This window comes from Halictus rubicundus, chromosome 11, assembly GCF_050948215.1.
Source record: "Halictus rubicundus isolate RS-2024b chromosome 11, iyHalRubi1_principal, whole genome shotgun sequence".
In the NCBI taxonomy this organism is placed as follows: Eukaryota; Metazoa; Arthropoda; class Insecta; order Hymenoptera; family Halictidae; genus Halictus; species Halictus rubicundus.
Window position 1 is genome coordinate 159,090 of NC_135159.1, and position 23,509 is coordinate 182,598.

The 23,509-nt window shown below is 49.8% G+C and overlaps 3 protein-coding genes across 3 annotated transcripts; all 3 read left to right on the plus strand.

Annotated features, from left to right (window-relative positions):
* The first annotated feature begins 423 nt into the window (after positions 1-423).
* Positions 424-12,745, plus strand: LOC143358826 (uncharacterized). The gene is made up of 8 exons (XM_076796301.1): positions 424-1,380; positions 1,606-3,100; positions 5,254-6,407; positions 10,387-10,453; positions 10,509-10,978; positions 11,048-11,481; positions 11,549-11,964; positions 12,129-12,745. Exons 1-8 carry the CDS (start codon positions 424-426, stop codon positions 12,743-12,745), a joined length of 5,610 nt encoding a protein of 1,869 aa, XP_076652416.1.
* Positions 12,746-12,811: 66 nt separating this feature from the next.
* On the plus strand, positions 12,812-13,366 carry LOC143358827 (uncharacterized). Its single transcript, XM_076796302.1, has one exon. The coding sequence runs from the start codon at positions 12,812-12,814 to the stop codon at positions 13,364-13,366; it is 555 nt and encodes a 184-aa protein (XP_076652417.1).
* A 1,229-nt stretch (positions 13,367-14,595) lies between these two features.
* Positions 14,596-14,989, plus strand: LOC143358828 (uncharacterized). Its single transcript, XM_076796303.1, has 2 exons — positions 14,596-14,904; positions 14,951-14,989. The coding sequence occupies exons 1-2, from the start codon at positions 14,596-14,598 to the stop codon at positions 14,987-14,989; spliced, it is 348 nt and encodes a 115-aa protein (XP_076652418.1).
* Positions 14,990-23,509: the final 8,520 nt, after the last annotated feature.

A 23,509-nucleotide genomic window follows, 5' to 3' on the forward strand; every position in this document is an offset into this window, starting at 1 on the left:
GTGCGAAAGTAAGCGACGCGACTGCGTAGAACATTGCGATTATAAAGCGACGATCTATATATAATAGATTTAGTTTTCACCAGATCAGTCTTAACTTCACTCCACCTTCCAGTGTCCGAAATCCTACAATTGGTGGCTCGTCCGGGATTTGAGAATCGAAAAGTGAACGATTGTATTGCGGAAAAAACCAAAGTGCAGGAGCGAATGCGCGAAACGGATCTGAACCAGTTGTCGAGAGCGGAATTGCGGAAAAGTCTCAAGGAATTGAACTTGCCGGTGGGTGGATTGGAGGCGCAATTGATAGAAAGGACTTTAGAAGCGTCGAACAGCGCAGGAATCATGGTAGGCGACGTTGACGAGGTCAAGCAGAGCGACCAAGCGGTATCGCAGAGAGAGGCGGAACTTCTATAGGAATTGGAGGAAATGCGACGATTGCTGCAACAGCAGTGCATGGGCCTCAGGTCAGACCCCGTGATGCAGGTGCCAGCGCAGCCAGTGCCACAACCGTCGTTGTCGACGTGGAGCGCCCGAAACCACATGGAGGGCGTGAGCATAACGGCGATCGCAGATCTCCTGGCATATTACGACGGTGACGGTAACCAATTCGAGCGGTGGGAAAAGCAAATACGCCTTCTAGCAGCGACATACGATTTGTACGAGGAGGCGTCAAAACTACTGGTTGGCAGAAAGTTACGGGGAAAGACCCTAGAGTGGTTCCATTCTAGGCCAGAGTTCCTGGCGATGACCACGAGCGAGCTGATGGCGAGGATGCGGGAGATGTTCCACCGTCGACTCAGCAAAACGGTGCGGCGGCGGACGTTCGAAGACTGCACCTGGAAGCCGAGCGAACCCTTCGGTGAATATTTCCATCGTAAGGTCATCCTGGCTAACATGGTGCCCATAGAAGAGGACGAGATGGTGGACCTCATCATCGAGGGCATCCCCGACGCTACGCTGCGGAACCAGGCGTTCATACAGAGGTTCAGGTCACCAGCGACCTTGATGGAGGCGTTTGAACGAGTGACGCTGAAGACGCGGGTGCAGAACGAGGGTGCAGCGAAGGAGGAGGCCGGGAGGAGCTATGCGAGGGACGAGCCGGGCAGACACTATCCAACGCGTCGCGAGGATACCAGGAGACCCGCGGCGCAGGGTTGGCAGCAATCCAGGAAACCAGGGAAAAGGTGCCCCAGCTGTGGACTACTGGGACATCGCTTAACCGACTGCCCGACACGTGACAAAGGGGTCAAGTGCTTCGAATGTCGAGGGTACGGACACGTTTCGGCCAACTGCCCTACCAAGGCGCCTCCCAGAAGCAGCTACAGCGCGTCCTGGTCAGGAGGGACGAAGTACCAGAAACAGGCACTCATCCACGGTCTACAGGTAACGGCGACTATCGACACGGGCATCGATTTTTGCTTGATGCGCGCTTCTACACATGCGGAAATAAGTGCGCCGCGTCTACGACACACGAGATTGCGATTCCGCGGAATAGGTTCCGACGATAACGAAACGTGGGGGGGGGGGGGGGCATTCGATTCGGACGTCGTGATCGATGGGAACGCGTATCCCGTAACGGTGCATGTCGTCGCCGACCGACTAATGCAGCCGGCGCTGATCTTGGGCGCCGACATGCTAAACAAGGTAAACCTAGTCATAGAAAACGGTCGCGTAACGATTTCGAAACCAGAAAGGGATAGCACGGCGTCGGAGAATATCCCCGAGGTTTTCAACATTATCGCGTGTGATACGCCAAAGATAGACGTGTCGTACATTGCGGACAGGGAACAGCGTCGCGAAGTAATCAAACCAATCGACGAATATAAACCGCGCGAGGGACACGAGAGCGAGGTAAAAATGAGAATAATTCTGCACGACGAAGAACCGGTATATCAACGTGCGAAGCGGTTATCGCCGGTCGAAAAGGACGAAGTGAACGCGCAAATTCGGGACTGGCTAGCGGAAGGCATCGTACGCCCATCCCTGTCCGAATTCGCGAGCCCGATAGTGCTCGTTAAGAAAAAAAACGGGTCCAAAAGGCTTTGCGTTGATTATCGTGCGCTAAATAAGAAAATCGTTAAAGATAGATATCCGCTCCCGCTGATCGAGGACCAGCTAGACAAGTTACAGGGGGCGAGAATATTTTCAACGCTAGACCTCAAGAATGGATTTTTCCATGTGCAGGTAGATGAGGCTAGCCGAGAGTATACGTCCTTCGTTACGCCGTACGGACAATACGAGTTCTGCCGGGTGCCCTTCGGCCTAGCAAACTCGCCCGCGGTATTTCAACGTTTCATAAACGCGGTTTTTAGGAAATTAATAGCCGAAAATATAGTAATGGCGTACATGGATGATCTGATCATACCATCGGCAGATGAAAGATCGGGTCTAGAAAAGTTCAAGATCGTGTTAGATACGGCAGCGCGTGCGACCCTCGTAATAAACTGGGGCAAATGTCGGTTCCTGCAGCCGAAAGTCGAGTTCCTGGGCCACATTATAGAAAATGGCATGGTACGCCCGTCAGAGAACAAAACAAAGGCTGTAAGGCATTATCCAAACCCGCGAACCGTGAAACAATTGCAGAGTTTCTTAGGCCTAGCCGGCTATTTCAGAAAATTTGTCCCCCAATACTCCCTGATGGCAAGACCGCTGACAAAATTGTTAAAGGCAGGGGTTGCGTTCGAATTCGGCGAGGAGCAGTCCGACGCGATTAACGAACTGAAAGCAATGCTGAGTTCATCGCCGGTGTTAAAACTATATAGCCCGACGGCAGAAACAGAGCTCCACACGGACCCGTCGAAATTCGGTTTCGGGGCGGTATTGCTGCAGAGGGATAGGGAGGACGGAAAACTACATTCAGTGTACTATAGTAGCGGAAAGACGACGGATGCGGAAGCACGATATTCAAGCTACGAGTTAGAAATATTAGCGGTAGTAAAAGCGTTAAAGAAATTCCGAATATATCTACTCGGAATACCTTTCAAAATAATCACCGATTGCAAGGCGTTCGCCTTAACGATGAACAAAAAAGATTTGTGTGTACGAGTACCAAAGTGGGCCTTGTTGTTAGAGGAGTTCGACTACACCATCGAACACAGGACGGGTAACAGTATGTGTTACGAACTCTTCGGATCTTTCAATAATCTGAAAGATTTCCGTCAGTTCGGAGGAACAGGGTGGCAGGAAAAAGGCCGACGGATCGATAGGCATAAGGTGAATAGAGAGAAGCACACACTTGATTCGTATCGATGATCAATTGTACAGATACTGCATCGATCGGCCGTTAGCGCGATCGCTCCTGTCGCCCGTCCCCCGCGCGGCCGCGAGAGCCACCGAGCTGCTCGATCCACCCGTGACTCACGGGCACGCGGGAGGGGACGCAGGGACGACGTCGCGCACGCGCCGTCGAGCTAGTCATCTGAGTCGTGTATTTACATATACAGGGTGAGTCGCCAAACGTTAGCACCTCAAATATCTTTGTTGTTTCTAAAGATACGTAAAATATGGTAAGGACAAAGTTGAATGGTACAATGGGGCTGACACGATGCAAAAAAAATTTTGTTTTTATGTCATTTTTTTTGGAGATATCAAGGTCACCTTGACTTTTTTAAATGGAACCACCCTTTTTTAAACACCTACAATGATAGTCCCTTTCATGAGGAATTCAGTGACTATAATAGTCCAAGGTCATTCAAGGTCAAGGACAGAAAAAACGTATAAAACTAAAATATGGAAGCAGAATACGTTTATCACGGTTGAGACTTGTAGGAAATAGTAAACATACAATGGTCGTAGTTAAAGTAAACATACTAATGTCCTTCAATGTTATTCAGCATTCTTATTTACTATCACGATTTACTGTGAATGTAGAGAAAATGCAGTGCAGGCCCGACTACTTTATGAAGAAAGGTACCCCGAGCGAAACACTCCTTCTAGACATACTTTCACTAATACGTACAGGTTGTTTCGAAGTACTGGAAGTGTAGATGCAAGACAGTACAAACGGAAGAATGCCACGACTAATGAAGACAATGAAATTAATATTTTAGCAGCTATAGCTGTCAATCCTCACGTGAGTATGAGAAAAATTGCCCGGGAAGCAGGCATAAGTCAAAGTAGCGTAGTACGAATTCTGGCCCGACATAAATTTCATCCGTTCCACATATCGCTCCATCAAGAATTGCACGGGAATGATTTTCAAAATAGAATTAACTTTTGTCAATGGGGATTGCTTCAAAATCATTCATTTTTTTCTAATGTCTTGTTTACGGACGAAGCAACATTTACTAATCATGGCTCAATTAATCTACGGAACGCCCATTATTGGTCTGTGGATAATCCCCACTGGCTGCGAGAAATTGATCATCAAAGACAATGGAGCGTAAACGTGTGGTGTGGTATTTTGAACGACAAAGTAATTGGACCATATTTCGTTAACGGAATGATGAAGGGACAGAAATACGCTCAATTTTTGCAAGAAGATCTGCCAATTTTGTTAGAAGATGTCCCTTTACAAAATCGCTACGATATGTGGTACCAACAGGACGGTTGTCCTGCTCATTATGCACGAGTAGCAAGAGAAACGTTGGATTCTCGATATCCAAATCGATGTATTGGACGAGGCGGAACAGTTTCATGGCCAGCACGTTCGCCTGATTTAAATCCACTGGATTTCTTTTTATGGGGTCTGCTAAAAGAGAGCGTGTACACGGATGCTCCAACAACAGTTGAAGATATGCGTCAGCGTATCATCACAGCATGTACAGACGGCCATCATTTCGAACGTTTTTTCTGTCCTTGACCTTGAATCACCTTGGACTAATTATAGTCACTGAATTCCTAATGAAAGGGACTATCATTGTAGGTGTTTAAAAAAGGGTGGTTCCATTTTTAAAAAGTCAAGGTGACCTTGATATCTCCAAAAAAATGACATAAAAACAAAATTTTTTTTGCATTGTGCCAGCCCCATTTTACCATTCAACTTTGTCCTCACTATATTTTACGTATCTTTAGAAACAACAAAGATATTTGAGGTGCTAACGTTTGGTGACTCACCCTGTATGTACAACTCCTATTCGTTACAGAATAAAATCGAAATATAGAAATAAACCCAATGTACAGAGAACATATTTTACATAGAGGTTGTAAACCCATCTGCCTCCTCTCGTTTCCTCGTTGAAATCTCCAACAGTATGCGTCACGTAGACCTGCTTAGCCGAAACCCGCTAGCGACGTGTATGTTTACGATACGTGTAGACACGTGGACCGCCAGACTGCGTAAGGCGCAGCGCGAGGACTCCGACATGGAAAAAATTGCGGAACTGGCGCGACAACACAAAATGCCGGGTTACGTCATAAAGTCAGGCCTGCTGTTCAAGGAAATTGAAGGCGAACCGTTATTGGTAGTCCCGAAGATGATGCAAATGCAGCTCATTAGACAAGCGCACGAAAGAGGGCACTTCGCGGTAGCAAAGACGTTGGCAATAATAAACAAAGACTATTACATACCGAACGTAACCAAGAAAATTGAAAAGGTGGTTACAAACTGTGTGGCTTGTACCTTCGCGGAAAGGAAGCGTGGGAAGCTAGAGGGAATGCTACATGCCCTAGATAAAGGAGAACTACCGCTGGACACATACCGCATAGACCATCTGGGCCCCCTTTCGTCGACAAAAAAGAGCTACAGGCATAGCCTAGTGGTAATCGACGCGTTCTCGAAATTTACATGGTTGTACGCAACGAAATCAACCAGCGCGGCCGAAGTAGTGTCCAGACTGCGTAAACAGGCCGTCATTTTCGGAAATCCGCGGTATAGAGTCTCAGACCGAGGGTCCGCGTTCACGTCCTCGGAATTCAAAGAGTATTGCGAAAGCGAAAGGATCGAACATCAGCTGATCACTAACGGTATCCCGCGGACGAATGGTCACGCCGAGCGTGTCAACCGCGTTCTCATCCCCGTCTTAACGAAGATGGCCAATCCCAGACGCGACGAGTGGTATAAGCATCTCGAAACGTCACAAGTATGCCTGAATACGATGGTACATCGGACCACGGGATCAACCCCGTTTAGCATCTTGTTCTCCACGTACCCGCGACTGCGCGAATACCCCAAAATTAGGCAAATGCTTGAACAGGAATGGGTAGAAGGGTTCCAGAGAGAGCGCGACGAAATTAGGGCGACGGCGCAAGAAAATATCCAAAAGGTTCAGGCCGAGAATAGGAAAACGTTAAATAAAAATAGAGTGGAAGCGAAACCCTACGCGGTAAACGATATCGTGGCCATGAAACGGACACAACAGGGGCCGGGACAGAAGCTAGCGACTAAATTTCTCGGGCCGTATAAAATTGTAAGGGCTTTGCGAAACGAGCGATACGTGGTAGAGAAAATAGGCGACCACGAAGGGCCTATGGTAACCTCCACGGCAGCGGATCATGTAAAACCGTGGGCGTGCGAGACGGCAGGACGCGACGATGAATCCATCGATTAGTTTTTCGATACCTGTAAACAGGCATCGAGTCAGGACGGCCGAGTGTAGGAATAAGACAATTGCGGTGTTTACCGGTATTACCGGGGCACCGAACTCTGAAGGCCGCATCGCCTAACCGACTTTTAAAAGGTAAACACGTTTATTGTCGGCGCGAGGAGCGATCAGAGTTCGTTGCACTTAGGGAAATAACCCTTGATTGCGAATCGTTATTTACAAAAAGCGTCGTATGTGTGTGTGTGAGCGAGAGAGGGAGAATGCGTGAGCATAGGATATAAGGCGAGTGAGTGAGGACGAGGGCGGATTTTTCGTGCGAAAGTAAGCGACGCGACTGCGTGGAACATTGCGATTATAAAGCGACGGTGTATATATAATAGATTTAGTTTTCACCAGATCAGTCTTAACTTCACTCCACCCTCCAGTGTCCGAAATCCTATAATCATGATAATTCTTTGATTCGCATGACTGGTGACTACACTCCAGGCAAACTTCCCTATTGGGCTAGAATACCATTTCCGTTAGCTTTCAAATGACTACTCTCTCACTTCTATTTCCGCCCCCGCGGATCTCGCTATTATAGATTCAATCTACACACTCGTATGTGATTCTTTCCCTCCTCCCTCGACTTGGTGATTCTCCCCACCAAGCCCAACGGAGGACTGGACAGTCCAAGTTTTCTGCATTGAAGCGTTCGAAATATCGTAAGTCCGTATGCCGGACTTCGCGGGGTCGTAAGTCACCTTCCGCTTGCTCGTGACGATAATCGGGGCCGTGACGAGGTTAGGAGGTAATAACGTCTAATTGAAATGAACTCGACGTTTTGGAACAACAACTTCAATATATATTTTCAAACTTAACAAGCACAGTTAACCGACAAGGTACAGTATGTAAGAATGTAACGAGTATGGTTCGAGAACCTTTCGAGATCGATAGACGTGTTTTTGGTGCGAGCGATTTTTGTGTTCTCGGTGCGAGCGATTTTCGTGATCTCGGTGCGAGCGATTTTTGTGTTCTCGATGCGAGCGATTTTTGTGTTCTCGGTGCGAACGAATTTTGTGTGTTCTCGGTGCGAGCGATTTTTGTGATCTGGGGTTCGGTGTCGTGTATAATGTTAACTCGGACTCTTTTCTAATTGGTTAGTGGGTGGTGCATTTTGGTCGTCGGAGTGGGGATGTGCTTTGGTGGAACTGTGTTTAGATTGTCTAATAATTAGGTGTGCAGGATATGGGGAGCGATAAAGAACTAAACTGTTTGTACGATGCGATTGCCCTTTCAATGGTCTCGCTCACGAGGAGTCTCGAGATGGTGTCAATCTCACGTTTGGTCTGTGTGGGACCGAACATGTATTTTCTCTGCACTTTCCCACCTCTCCCGCACTCTCACTATTTCCTGCTTATTTCGCTTTTCTGTTTCATGTGGGTTTTTGAAAATTTCCCACGCCAATAACCAATTGTTCCCCCTCTTACTTGTATAGATAACCCCACATCCACTCAGTCAGCTGATAAGAGAGCCAAGGCTCTCAGGCGCAGCACTCGTAGCGTGAGGGTCTATGCTCGCGAGCTGATCGGCTCCCTAGCCTCGTAGACCTCCTCCCACCCTATACTCCTTCATAAAAAAAAAACAGTACCGGAGTTTGTCTGAAGCTGCTCTCGGAGGAACTTCCCCGAGCTCCGGACTGCTAGCAGCCGCGTGGTAAGCGCGCACGTTCTACGGGTACTTCCGTGTGTGTGTGCGTGAGCACGCTGGTGTTGGACGAACAGGCATTACAGGTACTTCCGTGTGCGCGTGAACCCAGTACCGCGAGTCTCTCTCGGGGTGGCTAGTCGGGCGAAAGCAGTGAGCACAGGCACTGCAACGCACCGCGCCTCCAGCTCTCTCCCTCCTCGCGATCCGGATTCCCGATTCCCGAATCCTGCAATATTCGCTCACCGCCCCGCGACCGAGCCTCGCGCCTCGCGAGCTTAGTCTTCGTTCGACTGCAGCCGCGTTCGGAGCACGTCCTGCGGGCACTTCCGTGGACAGGTGACATAAGATATCGAGATATCTCCGTATCTAAGATAAGGTGAGATATCGAGATGGAATTTGCACTAAAATTCATTATAAAATGATTCTTATGCGTTGATAATACTCTTAATAAATATATATTTTTTGTAATCATTTTTTAATTAATTGTTTAAATTTTGTTGTCTAAAAATGCAATTTTAAATTGTTCATTTGTTACTTATTTAGTAACCAGGACTCCACTTCGAGGCCTGTCAGATAGATCATAATCACCAGCAGCAAACCTTCTTAACCAACGTTGACACTTGTTGACCTTCAACATCCCATACATCTCCATCCATAAACATCGCAAATTTTCTTTGTTGTTACCGTTGCATTAAATTCCGCATGAAAATGAAAAAGTATGCAATGACGAATATGATCCTCAGAAGGTACGGTTGCCGCCATTTTATTAGGTTTTAAAAAAAAATTATACTTTTTAGAATATTTTGAACACAGGCTGCTTTACCGAAAACTGCAAAAGAATATGTTTCGGCTTGAACGATTGTTCGATTGCCTGAGGCCGGGACCACTCAGAATTGAGCGCTGAGGAAAGTGGCGGAGACTGCAGGTGATATGCACGAAACGCGAAAGTTGTTGAAAGTCACTTTAATGGTTATCGACACGACTAGGCCACACCGTTGGCACAAACAAAGAAATATAACGGAAATCGCGGTACAAACTGTAGCGAGATAGGACGCGACGATGCCGCGAGAAAATGAAGAATTGAAAATAGGTGACGAATTCACGAGCGAAGTTTTACTGCAAGCGAGCGCTGCGAAGTCAGAACGTATTCTGTCCTCTCGGTCGCGCACGATAACGCACGAAACGTCGGAAGAACGGTTGCTCTTATTATTCTAATAGGTGAATTCGGTTCACCTTTGCTCGCGAGGTGAGATTCAAACGGATGTGTTTGTCGCCGGTGACACGGCTGATTACGCGAGCGAGACAACAGCCGCTCGATCGCGCGTTCGTAACGCGAAAACTATTTTGAAACGATCACCAACGGTCGGAACACCTTCGTTTGAATGCTACCTTTTTCTGCCAATACTGAACAGAATACGTGTTTTCTCTTCAACGATCGGTACAGAACTATAGGCAAAACAAATTCTTTGCAAATAATTGATTACTTATGGGTACCCCTAATACTTTTATAATTCTATACTTATAACTCAATGAAAAAAGGGTAACACCTTTTTTTACACGTCTGTAAGATCAACAATTTTTAACATATCTGTTCAGGATTCAAGCTGTGGAATTCGGTGCCTATTGTCGAACTGGCGACCGCTATTTCATACGGTTTTTGTCGCGTATATCAACACGCGGCAAAAGCGCGTGTCGCCGTTGCTCGACACCGCGTAGCAACCGTTCCAATTCTCATTGGCCGAATTTCACAGCTTGAATCCTTCAAATTGAGACAAACAAGGATCGTCCGATGTGCGAGCTCCAATCACGGTGCTCCACATTCGACGGTCTTTGTTATTTAAGGCACCTGCGTATGCCTTCTCGACCTCTTAACGTTCTGAACGCTCATCAATCGCAAGGTATCGCTCTAGCACGTTTGCTCGTCTGTCCGCTCTCGTCTCAATAAGTAGAGATTCTCATCTCTCGCGCTCTGAGACTCTCACGATTTCGCATCATTCGGTAGCAGTATTCTCGCGATCTCCCGCGCCGCGTAACGTGCACTCTGCTTCGCGTCAAGATTTTCGGCGTCCGCGTAGAAGATTTCCGTCTCGCGGCGGCACGCGTTTCGTCTCTCCTTGCCTCCTCGCGCGCTCATTTCTGAGTGGTCCCGGCCCCCCGGCGACTCCGACCTTCGGGCAACGCCAAACAATATCAAAAATCCCTTGAGATTCGTTCATAGGTCACTAAAGACTACACATGTTTAAATTTGAACAGTGTTCAAAATCATTTATTTACCGGAGTTACCGGTAACGCAAGAACCATTTCGGCAAGAAACAGACCGTCATAAAGTTTTTGCGCTAGTGTCTCACCAACACGTCCTCTTCGGACGCATATCCCGGACGGTGGATAACTTGAAGAAATTGGGGAAGGCCAACTTAACGAAGGGGACGATCCAGTCCAAACTGGCTCATCTGGACGCCGCCTGGGTGCAGTTTCAAGCCCATGACGACAAGATCGTGAATGCAGCGACCGCCGACGACCGTGAAACGGACTATTTCACGCTGGACCTCTACGACCAAGCGGAGGGAGCGTGCTGCGTGCAGAGTGGTCAGCTACTGGCGATGCTCGACGACTTCGAACAGACCCAGGCCCTGTCGACCGCCGTACCTCCACCCACATCAGGCCCCAGACCACGCTCGGCGCTGCCACGCATCACCCTGCCCACTTTCTCCGGGCAATTCACTGAATGGACGCGATTCAGGGATCTCTTCACGTCCCTGGTCGTCAACGACGAGGCCTGGACCGACGCGGAGCGATTCCATTACCTGTCCGCGAGCCTCACAGGAGAAGCTGCGCAGCTGGTCCAGCGAATTCCTGCGAATGCCGCCAATTTCTCGTAGGCCTGGGAAGTGCTGGAGCACCGGTACCAGAACCGTCGTCTGCTGGTCGCCGCTCAGTTCGACGCGTTATACAGCATAAAGCCGTGCACCACCCACAACGCGACCGAGCTGAAGGTCCTGCTGAACACCACGTGCAACGTGGCGGCAGTTCTGAACAGCCTGGGCATCACGGTCAACGACGAGTCACACTGGATCGTCCACCACACCGTGCGGAGACTGAACCGACACACCCTGGAGGAGTGGGAGAAGTCGTTGGGATGCAGCGTCGAGCCTTCAGCATTCTCAGAGCTCCTCAAGTTTCTTGAGACGACGATCCGGACCATCGAGGCCTCCGAGTTCCGCCAGGGGACGCGCGCTCCCATGCCCGGGACGCCACCGCCGTCGAGGGTCAAGGCGCTACAACCTGTGCCAGGGGAACCACATCCTCTGCTTCTGTAGCGCCTTCCAAGCTCTGACCCCTGCAACTCGACTGCAGACGGTCACAAGTCGCCATTGGTGCAGGAACTGCCTCGGACCGCACAACGCTACGGCCTGCCCATCCGCTAAGAGGTGTCAGCGATGCGCCCAGAAACATCACACGATGCTACACGAGGCGGCCAACGAACCGAGCAGTTCGCAGTCAGTCGCGACGCTCCACACCACGAAGAGGCACGAACTGACCACGGAAACGGTCTCCGTCCTACTCGCCACAGCCCTCGTCACCGCAGCTGCAGGGAACCGGACGTTCACCGCTCGAGCCATGATCGACCCCTGCTCCGAGGTGTCGTTGATCAGCGAGTCCCTGGTCCAGCGCATGCGATTTCCCCGCACATCAAGCTCTCAGCTGGTTCTCGGCGCAGGGGGCAAGGTCACAGCGACCACGCGAGGAAAAGTCTACCTGACCCTGACACCGACCACGCCCGTCTGCAGCCAGTCGTGTAAGGTGGAGGCGCTGATAATCTCTCGGCTGACAGCCTACCAGCCCTTCTGTGCCGCCCAAACGCCTCACTGACCTCATACCGTCGGTCTGCCACTCGCCGAGCCAAGGACAACCTCGACCATGCCGATCGAGCTACTACTAGGGGCGGACGTATGCCCGCAGATCGTGCTGGAGGGCATTCGCCGCGGCGGGCGATACGCGCCTATCGCCCAGGAAACGATTTTCGGGTGGGTTCTGTCAGGGCCGACGGCGAGACGACGATCGCCAACCCGAGCCCACCACACACTTGCTCCACAGACGATTTGACCTCTCTCGTACGACGATTCTGGGAGCAAGAGGAGGTAGCAGCGCCAACCTCCACCTACCGGACCGCAGAAGAAAAGGCAGTCGAAAAGACCTTCCGTCGGACCCACTACCGACAGGCGGACGAGCGTTACGTGGTACGTCTCTGTTTCAAGGACGCATCCCCCAGCTTAGGAGAGAGCCACAACACCGCCCGGCGCATTCTGCTGTCGACCGAGCGACGCCTCCGGGACAGCCCTGCCTTCTGTGACGCCTATCACAATTTTATGAGGGAATACCTGCAGCTGGGCCACATGCAGAAAGTCCCGAGGGACGCGGAGTGCGTCAGAACACCACAGTTCTACCTCCCTCATCACGGAGTAATGAAGGGCACTGGCGCCTGCGCCAAACTACGAGTCGTGTTTAACGGATCCCGGCCGTCATCAACTGGCCAATCGCAGAACCACCACTTGTCAGCCGGACCCAAACTGCAGTGAAACCTGATGGACGTGCTGCCGAGGTGGAGGCGCCACAAAATCGCCTTTCTCGCCGACGTCGAAAAGATGTACCGGCAGATCCAGATACATCCGGACGACCGAGACTTCCAGCGAATCCTCTGGCGGGACAGCCGAGAACATAAAATCCAGGTGTACCACCTCACCACAGTCACCTACGGGCTCACATGCGCCCCCTTCCTGGCCATCCGCACTCTACTGCAGCTCGCAGACGACGAAGAAAGCCAATTCCCGAGAGGCGCCACTATACTCCGGGAAGCCACCTACGTGGACGACATCCTCTCGGGCGACAACAGCGAGGAGGAAGCCTTAAGAACCCAGGCCGAGCTGGTCGGCATCTGCAGGGCGGGCGAATTCACCCTGAAGAAATGGAGCTCGAATAGTAACGCACTGACAAAGCACCTACCGGACGAGTACCTTGCCAGCTCTTCAGCCCTGCCGTGGTATCCAGAGCTAGAATACAGCGCACTAGGGTTAAAGTGGCACACCCACGACGACACCTTGACCATTTCCTTCCAAGGTCCCCCAACTCCTCCACCTTCGAATGGAACGAAGCGCTACGTCCTGTCGCAGGTGGCAAAACTGTTCGACCGACTCGGATAGCTGGCACCATTCATCATCCGAGGAAAGATATTTCTCCAGCAGCTGTGGCAGGAGCGACTAGATTGGGACGAGCAGCTCCCACCCGCCGCCACGGATGCCTGCACGAGACTCACCGCCGACGCAGCTGACCTCACCAAACTGCGCCTTCCCCGATGGCTCGAGACCGAGACGACGTCAACTACGCAGCAGCTGCACGTCTTCGTGGTTGCCTCAGAAAAGGCCAACGCCGCCGTGGCGTAGATCCGAGCCAGTAGCCCACACGGGACACGAGTCACCTTGGTCGCGGCGAAGACAAAGACAGCGCCGCTACAAAGCGTGTCCCTCCCACGACTGGAGCTGTGCGCCGCCGTCCTGGGGGAAGGCTACTGGCACACCTACACCGGGAGCTGCGAGTACCCATCGACACGAGCCACCTCTGGTCAGACTCCACGGTCAGCCTGGCCTGGCTGCACGGCGAACCGACGCGATGGCGTACCTACGTCGCACAGTGGGCAATTTGGACTAAATCGGATTCAAAATCAAGGAACTTTCGATAGGAATGAGGTAGAGCAATGAAATTTTTTTTAAATGAAAGCTGCAACTTTGTCGAATATGGGAAAAATAGAGAGATTGTGGTACGAACGTTTTTTAACCTCGAGAAAATTCGTTAAACGCGCACAAATTCAAGAAAATTTTAGTTTTTCCAATACCACGCGCGGAAAAAATTTTTTTATAACATGCTATACATCATTTCCCATAGATTTTTTCACGCTGATTTCAAACCTGGTCTCAAAATTTGTCTACGACCTCAGGATTTTGCAAAAAATAGATTTTCGTGACAAAAACTAATGAAGTCATTTTTTCGTTGAAATGATTGGATGGTAATAATCTCCCTATTTTTCCCATATTCTACAAAGTTGCAGCTTTAATTTAAAAAAAATTTTCATCGCTCTACCTCATTTCTATCGAAAGTTCTTTGATTTTGAATCCGATTTCGTCCAAATTGCCCACTGTGCGTCGCCAACCGGGTGTCCAAAGTCCAGACGACTGTGCCGGACATCCGCCTACACCACGTCAACACCAAGGACAACCAAGGCGATTGCGCATCGCGAGGCATCCCAGCGAGCCAACTGGCGCACCACCCGCTCTGGTGGAACGGACCCGTTTGGCTAACGGAACCTCCTCCAACGTGGGCCACGACTTCTCCGAAATTCGACACCGCCGAAGAAGAGCGGTAACCCTCCACCTGCATGCACATCCAGCTAAAGAACGACGAGAAGGAGACGCTGCTACAGCGATACTCGTCCTTGAACCGCCTACTACGAATCAGCGCGTGGTGTTTGCGGTGGAGGGAGCGCCGATCACCCTCGCCAAAACCAGCAGTGACGCCTCCGCTGCGCCCGGAGGAGCTGCAGAACGCAGAGACCCGCTGGATCAAGGTCGCGCAACGGCACGAGTTCGGGACAGAGATCTCCGCTCTCACCCGAGGACAAGCCTTACGGACATCAAGCCATCTCCGACCTATGACCCCGTTCCTCGACCGTCATGGCATACTCCGGGTAGGGGGACGGATAAAAAAACTCGCTGCTACCGTACGACGAGCAGCACCCGATCATCCTGCCACCCGGGTCCAGACTCACCTAGTTAAGGTCAATGCATATCTCACCGGCCGGCCGAACGGCCGTTTTTTCCCCGTTTATAAGCATTTTGGGGTCCGGGACAGCCATTAGAGAGGGTTCGAGAGGCTCGGAACAAAGGCAAAGCGTGTCCTCTGCTACCAGAACCCCAGGGGTTCGCTGCCCAATGCTAAAGCCGGCCGACTAGCCTGCGAACATTCTCGTCGAGAGAGGCTAGTCGGCCGGCTCGTGGCGTGGCAGTACGAAGACAGAATGAACATGCTGTATTTATTTATGTTTGGGATTGGCTGCGCGTGACGACAGATCTCGTACGCGAGATCCACCGCGCCGCCCCACTATTGGCGGGTGCTCGTGTCGCCGCGAGATCGACGGTCGATCGACGGCGAGTCGTGCCATAGGCTGTCGCCGCCGGATCGATTATCGACTCGATAATAGACATTCTATTGGCCCGGGTTCAAATCCGGCAAGTCATCGTTCCGGCGGTGATAGGAAACCGCTCGCGGCTCGCCGACGATCAGATCGTCAGTTCATCTCCCAACGTCAACATCGCGAAATAGTTCCTCTCTTAAAATCGTTAGTTAGTAGCTAAGACGTCGCGCGTCGTGGGACCGGTCTAGCTACAGCGATTCGGTATCTGGATTCTCAGCCGCTCAGTTGACAATAATTCTGCAATTCTCTCGGTTTCATACATTTATTATAACCGGAAGTCCAACCTGTGGGCTTCACATTGTACATATTCTTTTGTAAAATTACTCAGTGTAAGTGACGACCGTTCGACGGTAGAATAAAGTGCTCGTCCCGCACAGCAGAGTTTATTCTCCGTCCCAATCCGTAACAATTTAAAAAGCTATCAACCAGAACTTTTCTGAGTTCCTCGTGGTAATAGATCTTGTTAAGGAATTTAAACGTTATAACAAACAAAATAACAATTTATTCCCACGCTAACGAAAAAGAAAGAATATCATATGACAATCTGTGCGGTGAAACAATTCGTCGTTATTTATTTCAAAAGCTGTTAACTAGAACATTTCAGAGTCCCTCGTGGTAATAGATGGGGAATACCTTGTTAAGGAATTTAAACGTTATAGCAAACAAAATAACAATTTATTACTACGCTAACAAACCTATTCCCACCTCAGGCGCGCCTGTAGGCCCAACTAGACCCAACTACGCAAACATAGTAATGATTTCGTCGGACGGTGATCATAACGTAATTAAAAAACACGTCGCAGAAACTAATTTTTACGCTCGCCTCATCTGACTTTGCTCGTCATAAAATTGATGGACTATAAATGTGACATTTCTAATGGTTCACATACATGCAAGGATACATGATGTGCCTCATTACCGCCAAGTGGGAAATTCTAGTTATGTCTCCTGCGGCGAACTTCTGTCACGAAGAAACCTCGGAATTGTCCTTCGCGTGGGGGTAAAAAGCGCGATCCGAAATATTATTTTCGGGTAAAAGACGAGGGTCGCTGTGGGGACAGGTACAACCTAGCCTTGAAATAATTTTAATTTCACGATTTTGGAAGTGTCACCGTTTTTTAATTGCTCGGGTGTAGCATTTTTACATTCGTCGAAGAGGTCGGGGTCTACAAATTACTTTACAGTAAACAGATGTTGTCCGACTTCCAGCTCAATAGTAATAATCTATCATAAACCGCTCCATACAGAGCAGCGCCGGGGGACGGTACCTAAACAAACCGAGTCTATCGTAGGTATGCCTATCCCCATCTCTGCCGCGGCTGTTGGCCCAATTTTTGAGGCCGAAGGCCGTCATGCTACACAGTATGTGTGACCGCTGTAGCCAATATTTCGAATTCAGCCGAAAATGCGTGTGAAACAAGGCCTGCCTCTTCCACTCTGAACCAATCGGCCGCGCATTCGTATCTAGATACGTCACCGCAGTCCTGCCGGGGAACCTTCTTCTAAGCTTCCCATCAATACAATGTCACCACTTCGAACCCATACGAAATGGCGTCTTGTCACCCCCTACAATCGTATAGTAGTGGGCGGTAACAGTTTAATATCTTAGCCCACTCCTATAACCCACAACTTACATCCAATATCATGGAGTTAATCACACGGGAATTTCTTAGTAAAAATAGTATCTATTGAGTCATTGGGAAAGGAGAATGCACAGGTTACCTGAAAGATGGCAACAAGTCCTTACAAATAATGGAAATTATATCATTGAATAATATTAAACACGTATTTTTATAAATTGATTCAAATGTTTTCTTTAAAATACGGCAGAACTTTCCCTCCAATCTAATATATTTTTATAACAGTTTTAAGCACCCAATATTTGCAATTTTTGATGCTCCGCGAATTAAAAAACGGAATTTCAAACAGGAAGAATCGTAGAATACGACCATATTTAAAAAAATTTTTTTACACTTTATAACCGGTGGGAGAATTTCCAGAATAAAGATGTTTCTAATATATTTTCATCAAGAAATTACATTTGCGTATAACATAATAAATTATTTAAAAAGAATTTTATATGTATAATTTACGTATGATAAAATACATATAAGGATGTGCGATTCATGTGCAATTGCAGCAGTTCATGTGCAATTAACAATTGCATCATTTCTTTAAATAAAAATGCATATCTTTTTGCACAGATCGATGCTTCCTTTCATTCTACGTAAAAAATGATTAGGATACCATGGCAAAAAAATTATTAGATCTCGAGATATTTTCAAAAAATGTCGTACATTTTCTTGTATTTAGTGAAATACAGCTACACTTTTTCAAAATCTTAGTTTTCGTACTCGACTTACGATACGTAAATTGCTACTGAATTATGAAATGCTTACTCGTACAAATCGGTTTCTGTTATGATAACAATGTCGAAAGGGTGTTTACCTTTACAACATAGTTATGAAGTGTTTCTTCAATAAAGACATTTTTTGAAAATATCTCGAGATCTAATAATTTTTTTGCCATGGTACCCTAATCATTTTTTACGTAGAATGAAAGGAAGAATCGATCTGTGCAAAAAAATATGCATTTCTATTTAAAGAAATGATGCAATTGTTAATTGCACATGCACTGCTGCATCTAAAAAAAATTTAAAGGCCTACAGATGTAGTGCTCTTCGAACCATTTATCTTTCTCCTTTATCATTTTTTCGTAAATGCAATAATAACGGAGTTATGACTTGAAACAATTGCGTGGACCACCCTGTATAAGGATGTGCAATGCTGTTTCACTAAGTGCCAGGAACGTTTCCTATTTCCATGGTGTAGTAAAGGAGAGGTACGGATAAATTACCTAAGGAGCTGTGGAGCCCTTAAAAACATTTTTTTGTGCCACGCACAGCAGGGAACTGTCAACGCGCTCTCGAAAGGCCAGAGAAGAAATTCGGTTCCAAAGTCTGACACGGTTGCCGCTAGTAAACGCTAGGACCAAAACCAGGGTTGTCATCTTGAGCCGGCCGGCCGGGCCGGTGAGATATGCATCGACCTTTAATCGTCGAGCAGCACCACCAGCGGACACTACAGGGGGGGGGGGGGGGTACAGCTCACACTGGCCTCCATCCGACAGCTGTACTGGATACCTCAAGGACGCCAGAGGGTCAAAGGATGCATCTCCCGCTGCATCACGTGCCTTCGATGGAGGGCGGCAACCGCCACCCAACTTATGGGCGACCTCCCCCCCCCCCCCCACCGGGTCACGCCATCGCGACCCTTCACGCACGCGGGGGTGGTCAACGCCGAGCCCTTCAGAATGAAGACAGCACCAGGACGCGGTCACAAGTCCATCAAGGGCTACGTCGCAATTTTCATATGTTTCAGTACGAGAACCGTCCACCTGGAAGCAGTATCGGACTACTCCACCCCTGGGTTCCTCGCGGCCTTCCGACGCTTTACGGGTCGATGCGGACAATGCGCCTCCATAACGAGCGACTGCGGGACAAACTTCGTGGGGGCGGATCAGGAGCTACGCCGCATGTTCAGGGCGTCCTCCAAGGAGGCAGCCACCATCGCGAGTCAGTTGTCCAAGGAGGGAGTGCGGTGGAAGTTCAACCAGCGGGCGCGCCCCACTTCGGCGGGATCTGGGAAGCAGCCGTCCGCTCCGTAAAGCATCATCTCCGCCGGGTCGTCGGCGACCAACCCTACACTTTCGAGGAGCTGGCGACCTTCCTCTGCCAGGTGGAGGCATGCCTGAACTCCCGCCCGCTCCAGGCGCTGAGGGACGACCCCGAGAACCTGACCCCCCTGACGCCGGGCCACTTCCTCATCGGAGGACCACTCCTGGCCATCCCTGAGCCCACGCTGCACGACGTGCCAACACAGCGACTCACCCGGTGGCAACAGCTACAACAGAGACTGGAGCACTTCTGGCGAAGATGGGCATCGGAGTACCTCAACCAGCTCCATTCTCGAAGAAAGTGGATCACCGCCCAGCCGTCCTTGAACGTCGATGACCTCATCCTGGTGAAGTCGGAAATCACGCCCCCCACCAAGTGGCCGCTCGCCAGCATCACCGACGTCCATCCAGGGTCCGACGGCCACGTCCGAGTCGTCACGGTGAAGACGGCCACTAGCTTACTGACGCGACCGGTGACGAAAATTATTCATTTACGCCGCGCCGCGAACATGTAAACGGCGGATTCAACGCGACCATTTCACCCCACCATCGCATCAACCCATTTTAGTTCTGTCCATTCAGTCATTCTCATGCGATCATTTCCGTTCATCCACGCGTGACCATTTCCGTTCGACGATTGTCGAAGGCGGGCGGAATGTTCAAAATCATTGCAGGCGTTACCGGTAACTCCGGTAGCGCAACAACCATTTCGGCAAGAAACAGACCGTCATAAAATTTTTGCACTAATCCGTAGACGAGCGGCCTCGGTTCTCGGGTGACAATAGCCAGCTGATCGAGCTCGGCGCCGAAACCGGTTCAACGCACGCAGACGTAAACCTTACGTTTACGTCTGACGGATTACTTGTCGCGTGGGCCATCGATTCCCATATTCCAAAATATCAAACCCGTTACCCACCGTCCTTGTTTCCTGTGCAGCAGCGGCCGTTAGGGCATTGCCCTCGTGCGCTAACTAACGATCGACACTGCCAAATCCTTTGTCATTTTCAAAAACTCCACTCCTTATTCCTTCCGCTGTCGGTGGCCCCGCACAGTATAAATAACCCGCGACAACCCCAGCGCGGGGTCCTTTGGCAAATTCTCGATCGACTGATCAGCATAGTACACGCGTCTTTATTACGATCGACTGATCGCTATCTTAACTCACTGTATTCACGGGCTTCGCATATATTACGTATATTCGGGGCGACGTCTTGTCTTATTGTAATTTCCTTGTATCCGATTATTGTTCTTTAATATATTTAATTTTCCATTACACTCGTACTTTGCTCTACCTGCACCTTTCCTACATCCATTCTCCAGTCACTTGCCTCATTCGCTCGACTATAACCTCAACAAACAGAATCCGAAATTCATTCGAAATTCATTCTATAAAATTTTTGTTTTCGCGTGGAATGACCCAGATGTTATTAAGGACATGATTCTTAGCAACATTTCTAATAACTTATTCGTAGTCTGTTACTGTTTTTGAGATATTCGTAAAAAATTTTCGATGTTTTTTCTACATACTCATATTTCCGGTTCACGAAGTGTCACGTACATCGTAAAGCTGACATGGCATATAGGGCATTGTTTGCAATCACATTGGCTGATACGAGTTATACAACAAGCAAGATGACCGTAAGGCACACAAACTTCTGTTGCTTTGTTAATAAAACAGATTATGCAAAATCCTGATGTGTGGTTACTACTATCTTCTCGATCGTTAGTATCTCCTTTTTGGCATTTCCAAAAACTATCATTAAGTATTTTAACAATATAATCACCTAAAAAATATATGTTCAATTTGTTCGGATTCGAACCGCGCGCCGGCCAGGGGGTCGGTCGACGTGAGAGCGACACTGCGGACTCTGTTTACACGCGTAAGCGCCGTGTCAAATCGCGAAGACAACGCGAGAGCACATACGAGTGCAAACTTGGGAAAAAACCCCCCTCTCGACCCCACAGCGACACGCACGTCGGAACGTCGCGCACTCGTCTCGCTCTCATTTCGTTTTCCGCTTTAATAGCAATCACGTGCGACCATCAATCCTTTCTTTTTGCCTTGTGCCACACACGTGGACCGAGGATCAGTTCTCAAAAGTAAATCACACCGGGTTCTTAAACCATCCTTATTGTTCCGTCGTTTGGGACAGGATTTGCCGGTGTAACGGTCGGACGTGCACGAAAGAAAAACTGGCGATTACACGACACACAACGATCAATATATTTACAACTATTTACAAGAGATTTACAATTTCGCGTGGGCGCGAAGTTACCGGTGCACGGGGCGTGCGGTCGGTCGCGGCGTGGATCTCGACAAGGGGTCGTGATGCTCGACCGATTTATGATTGCCGTGATAATCGCGTAACTGTTGCAAGGCGCGCTTCGTACTTAGAGAGTTACAGCTCAACTCGCTCTGCGCGTCGGTGCGCGGAGTGTATATCACCGGGCCTTCCAGGCGCGGGAAAGGGTGTCGCGGGCTAGCGTTGCCGAACGATTCGGCAGCAGCCGTCTTTTTGCGGCGCGACCTCGGTTCAAATTCGCCCGGTGCGGGCGACCGTTTGGCGGGCGCGCTCGCTTATTTGGGACCGTGGCGGTCCTTTCGGTCGCTCGATCGATGCTCCCGTCTTGTCGTCGGGCTCGGCCGACGGTTGAGCCCGAACACTTATTGTTCACCGATTGTACAACCAATCCACCAACATTGTACCGACTTAAAGCGCGACCGCATAGTTTTCATAAAGACAAGGACACCACGTGTTCACTGTTCCAACCGATTTCTTACTGCTATTTCACACCGCCTCGAACGCAATCCCACATACTGGGATAGACCCAGACCGCGGGAATTAACCCTTCGAATTCCGCACCAAATTAATTATTCGTACTGCTTGGTTATATGACAAATTTTTATATAAATATAAATTTTTTATTTTTCTCATGTGATGTGGCAGATTTGCCTACGTCCCTCCAAACAGATATCGAAAGACCGGGCCGTCTTTTGGCAGCGGCAACGCGATAACGACTGTCGCGATCGCTCTCCCTGGGAAAGTCAGAACCCAAAGGGTAGAGAGTAAAGCGTGTCTGAACGCCGCGCCGCTTGGCACGGTGCGAGGATACAGGACCGTAGCCGGGTCCCAGGGGGACCCGGACCCCTTTTTCCTCCTCCCAAGGGCGCCGGAAATTTCGAGGAGAAACACTCAGGGGGTGGCCCCGAGGAACATGTCGCCGAAGAACATCGAGGGAGATGTCGAACACGGGTTCGTCAACCTGGAGGCGCCGACGAGGCCATACGGACCAGAGACAGAGACCATCTCAGCCTCGTCGCCGCCTCGCCCCGGACAGCAGCGAGGGTCCGACGCGAGAGAGACTCGAAATCTTCCTCCGCGGGAGGCAACCACTCATCGGTGATCATCGACGAAGAATTAGCTAATAAGTCGGATGCCGAGGGCCCCGGACCGCCGGGCGCGGCCCTGCCGCGCGAGCATTAGAGATAGGTCCGAGCGTCTCGCGCAGGAGCAGGAAATATTAGGAAAGTGGGGGACGCCTCGCTTCCGCGTTAGCGAGTCTGCGCGAACTATGTCACTGTGTCGCCGACCGTAGTACGGAATAGCATCTTAAGCGTTGCCTAAAATATAAAGTATTTTGCACCATCGTTGCCAGTTAGGACAGCGGAGTGTAACTGCCGTATAGAGAGAGAACCGGGTAGCAGCAAGACCGAGTGGTAAGTGCCGATCAGGCTCCCCTTTTAATTGAATATTTCGCGTTGGCTCGGCTGGCGTTTTTGTGTATCGACGGTAATTCGCGTCGCGGAAGACGGGACCTCGTAACGACGAAAATCGCGAATAGGATAGAGTCGCGTAGGCTTCGAGACCGTCGGTCGGAAAACGGACGAATTGAGAGAACGCGAATCTGGCCGGACAGCGGGGGGCCGCGTGATCGTCGCGAGACGGTTTTACGTCGCCGGGTTTGTAACGCGGAGTCGCAGCTTCGTAGGGGATTCGTTCCGTTACCGATTTTTGGTGTAAAGTGGCCAACCTCGAAACGTCCTACGGTGGGATGACGCGACGGGTCCGTATCGCCGTTTCCGACTCGTTCCGACGGCCACAGTCACGGAAAATGGTTGCCGCGTAGTTCATCGGAACCCGGTCGCTCCTCGTCCGGTTCTTGACGATAATAGACGCCGTACATCGCGTCCGCGACAGTGTTCAACGCGAAGAATGTAATTTTTCGGGTGTCACATGCACGAACGACCGATCACCTGTCGTGTAATTTGTAGAATCGCGCGGGCTTCTCCCGTCATCGCTGCCGGGTTTTCCCGGCAGCATTCTGTAACAGCCTAATTAAATAAATATACAGCAGAAGCCCATACTCGTTTACTGTTTCTTGTGAGAAACCTTCCCGCCTCGGGGAACGTTCCGTAATCCTT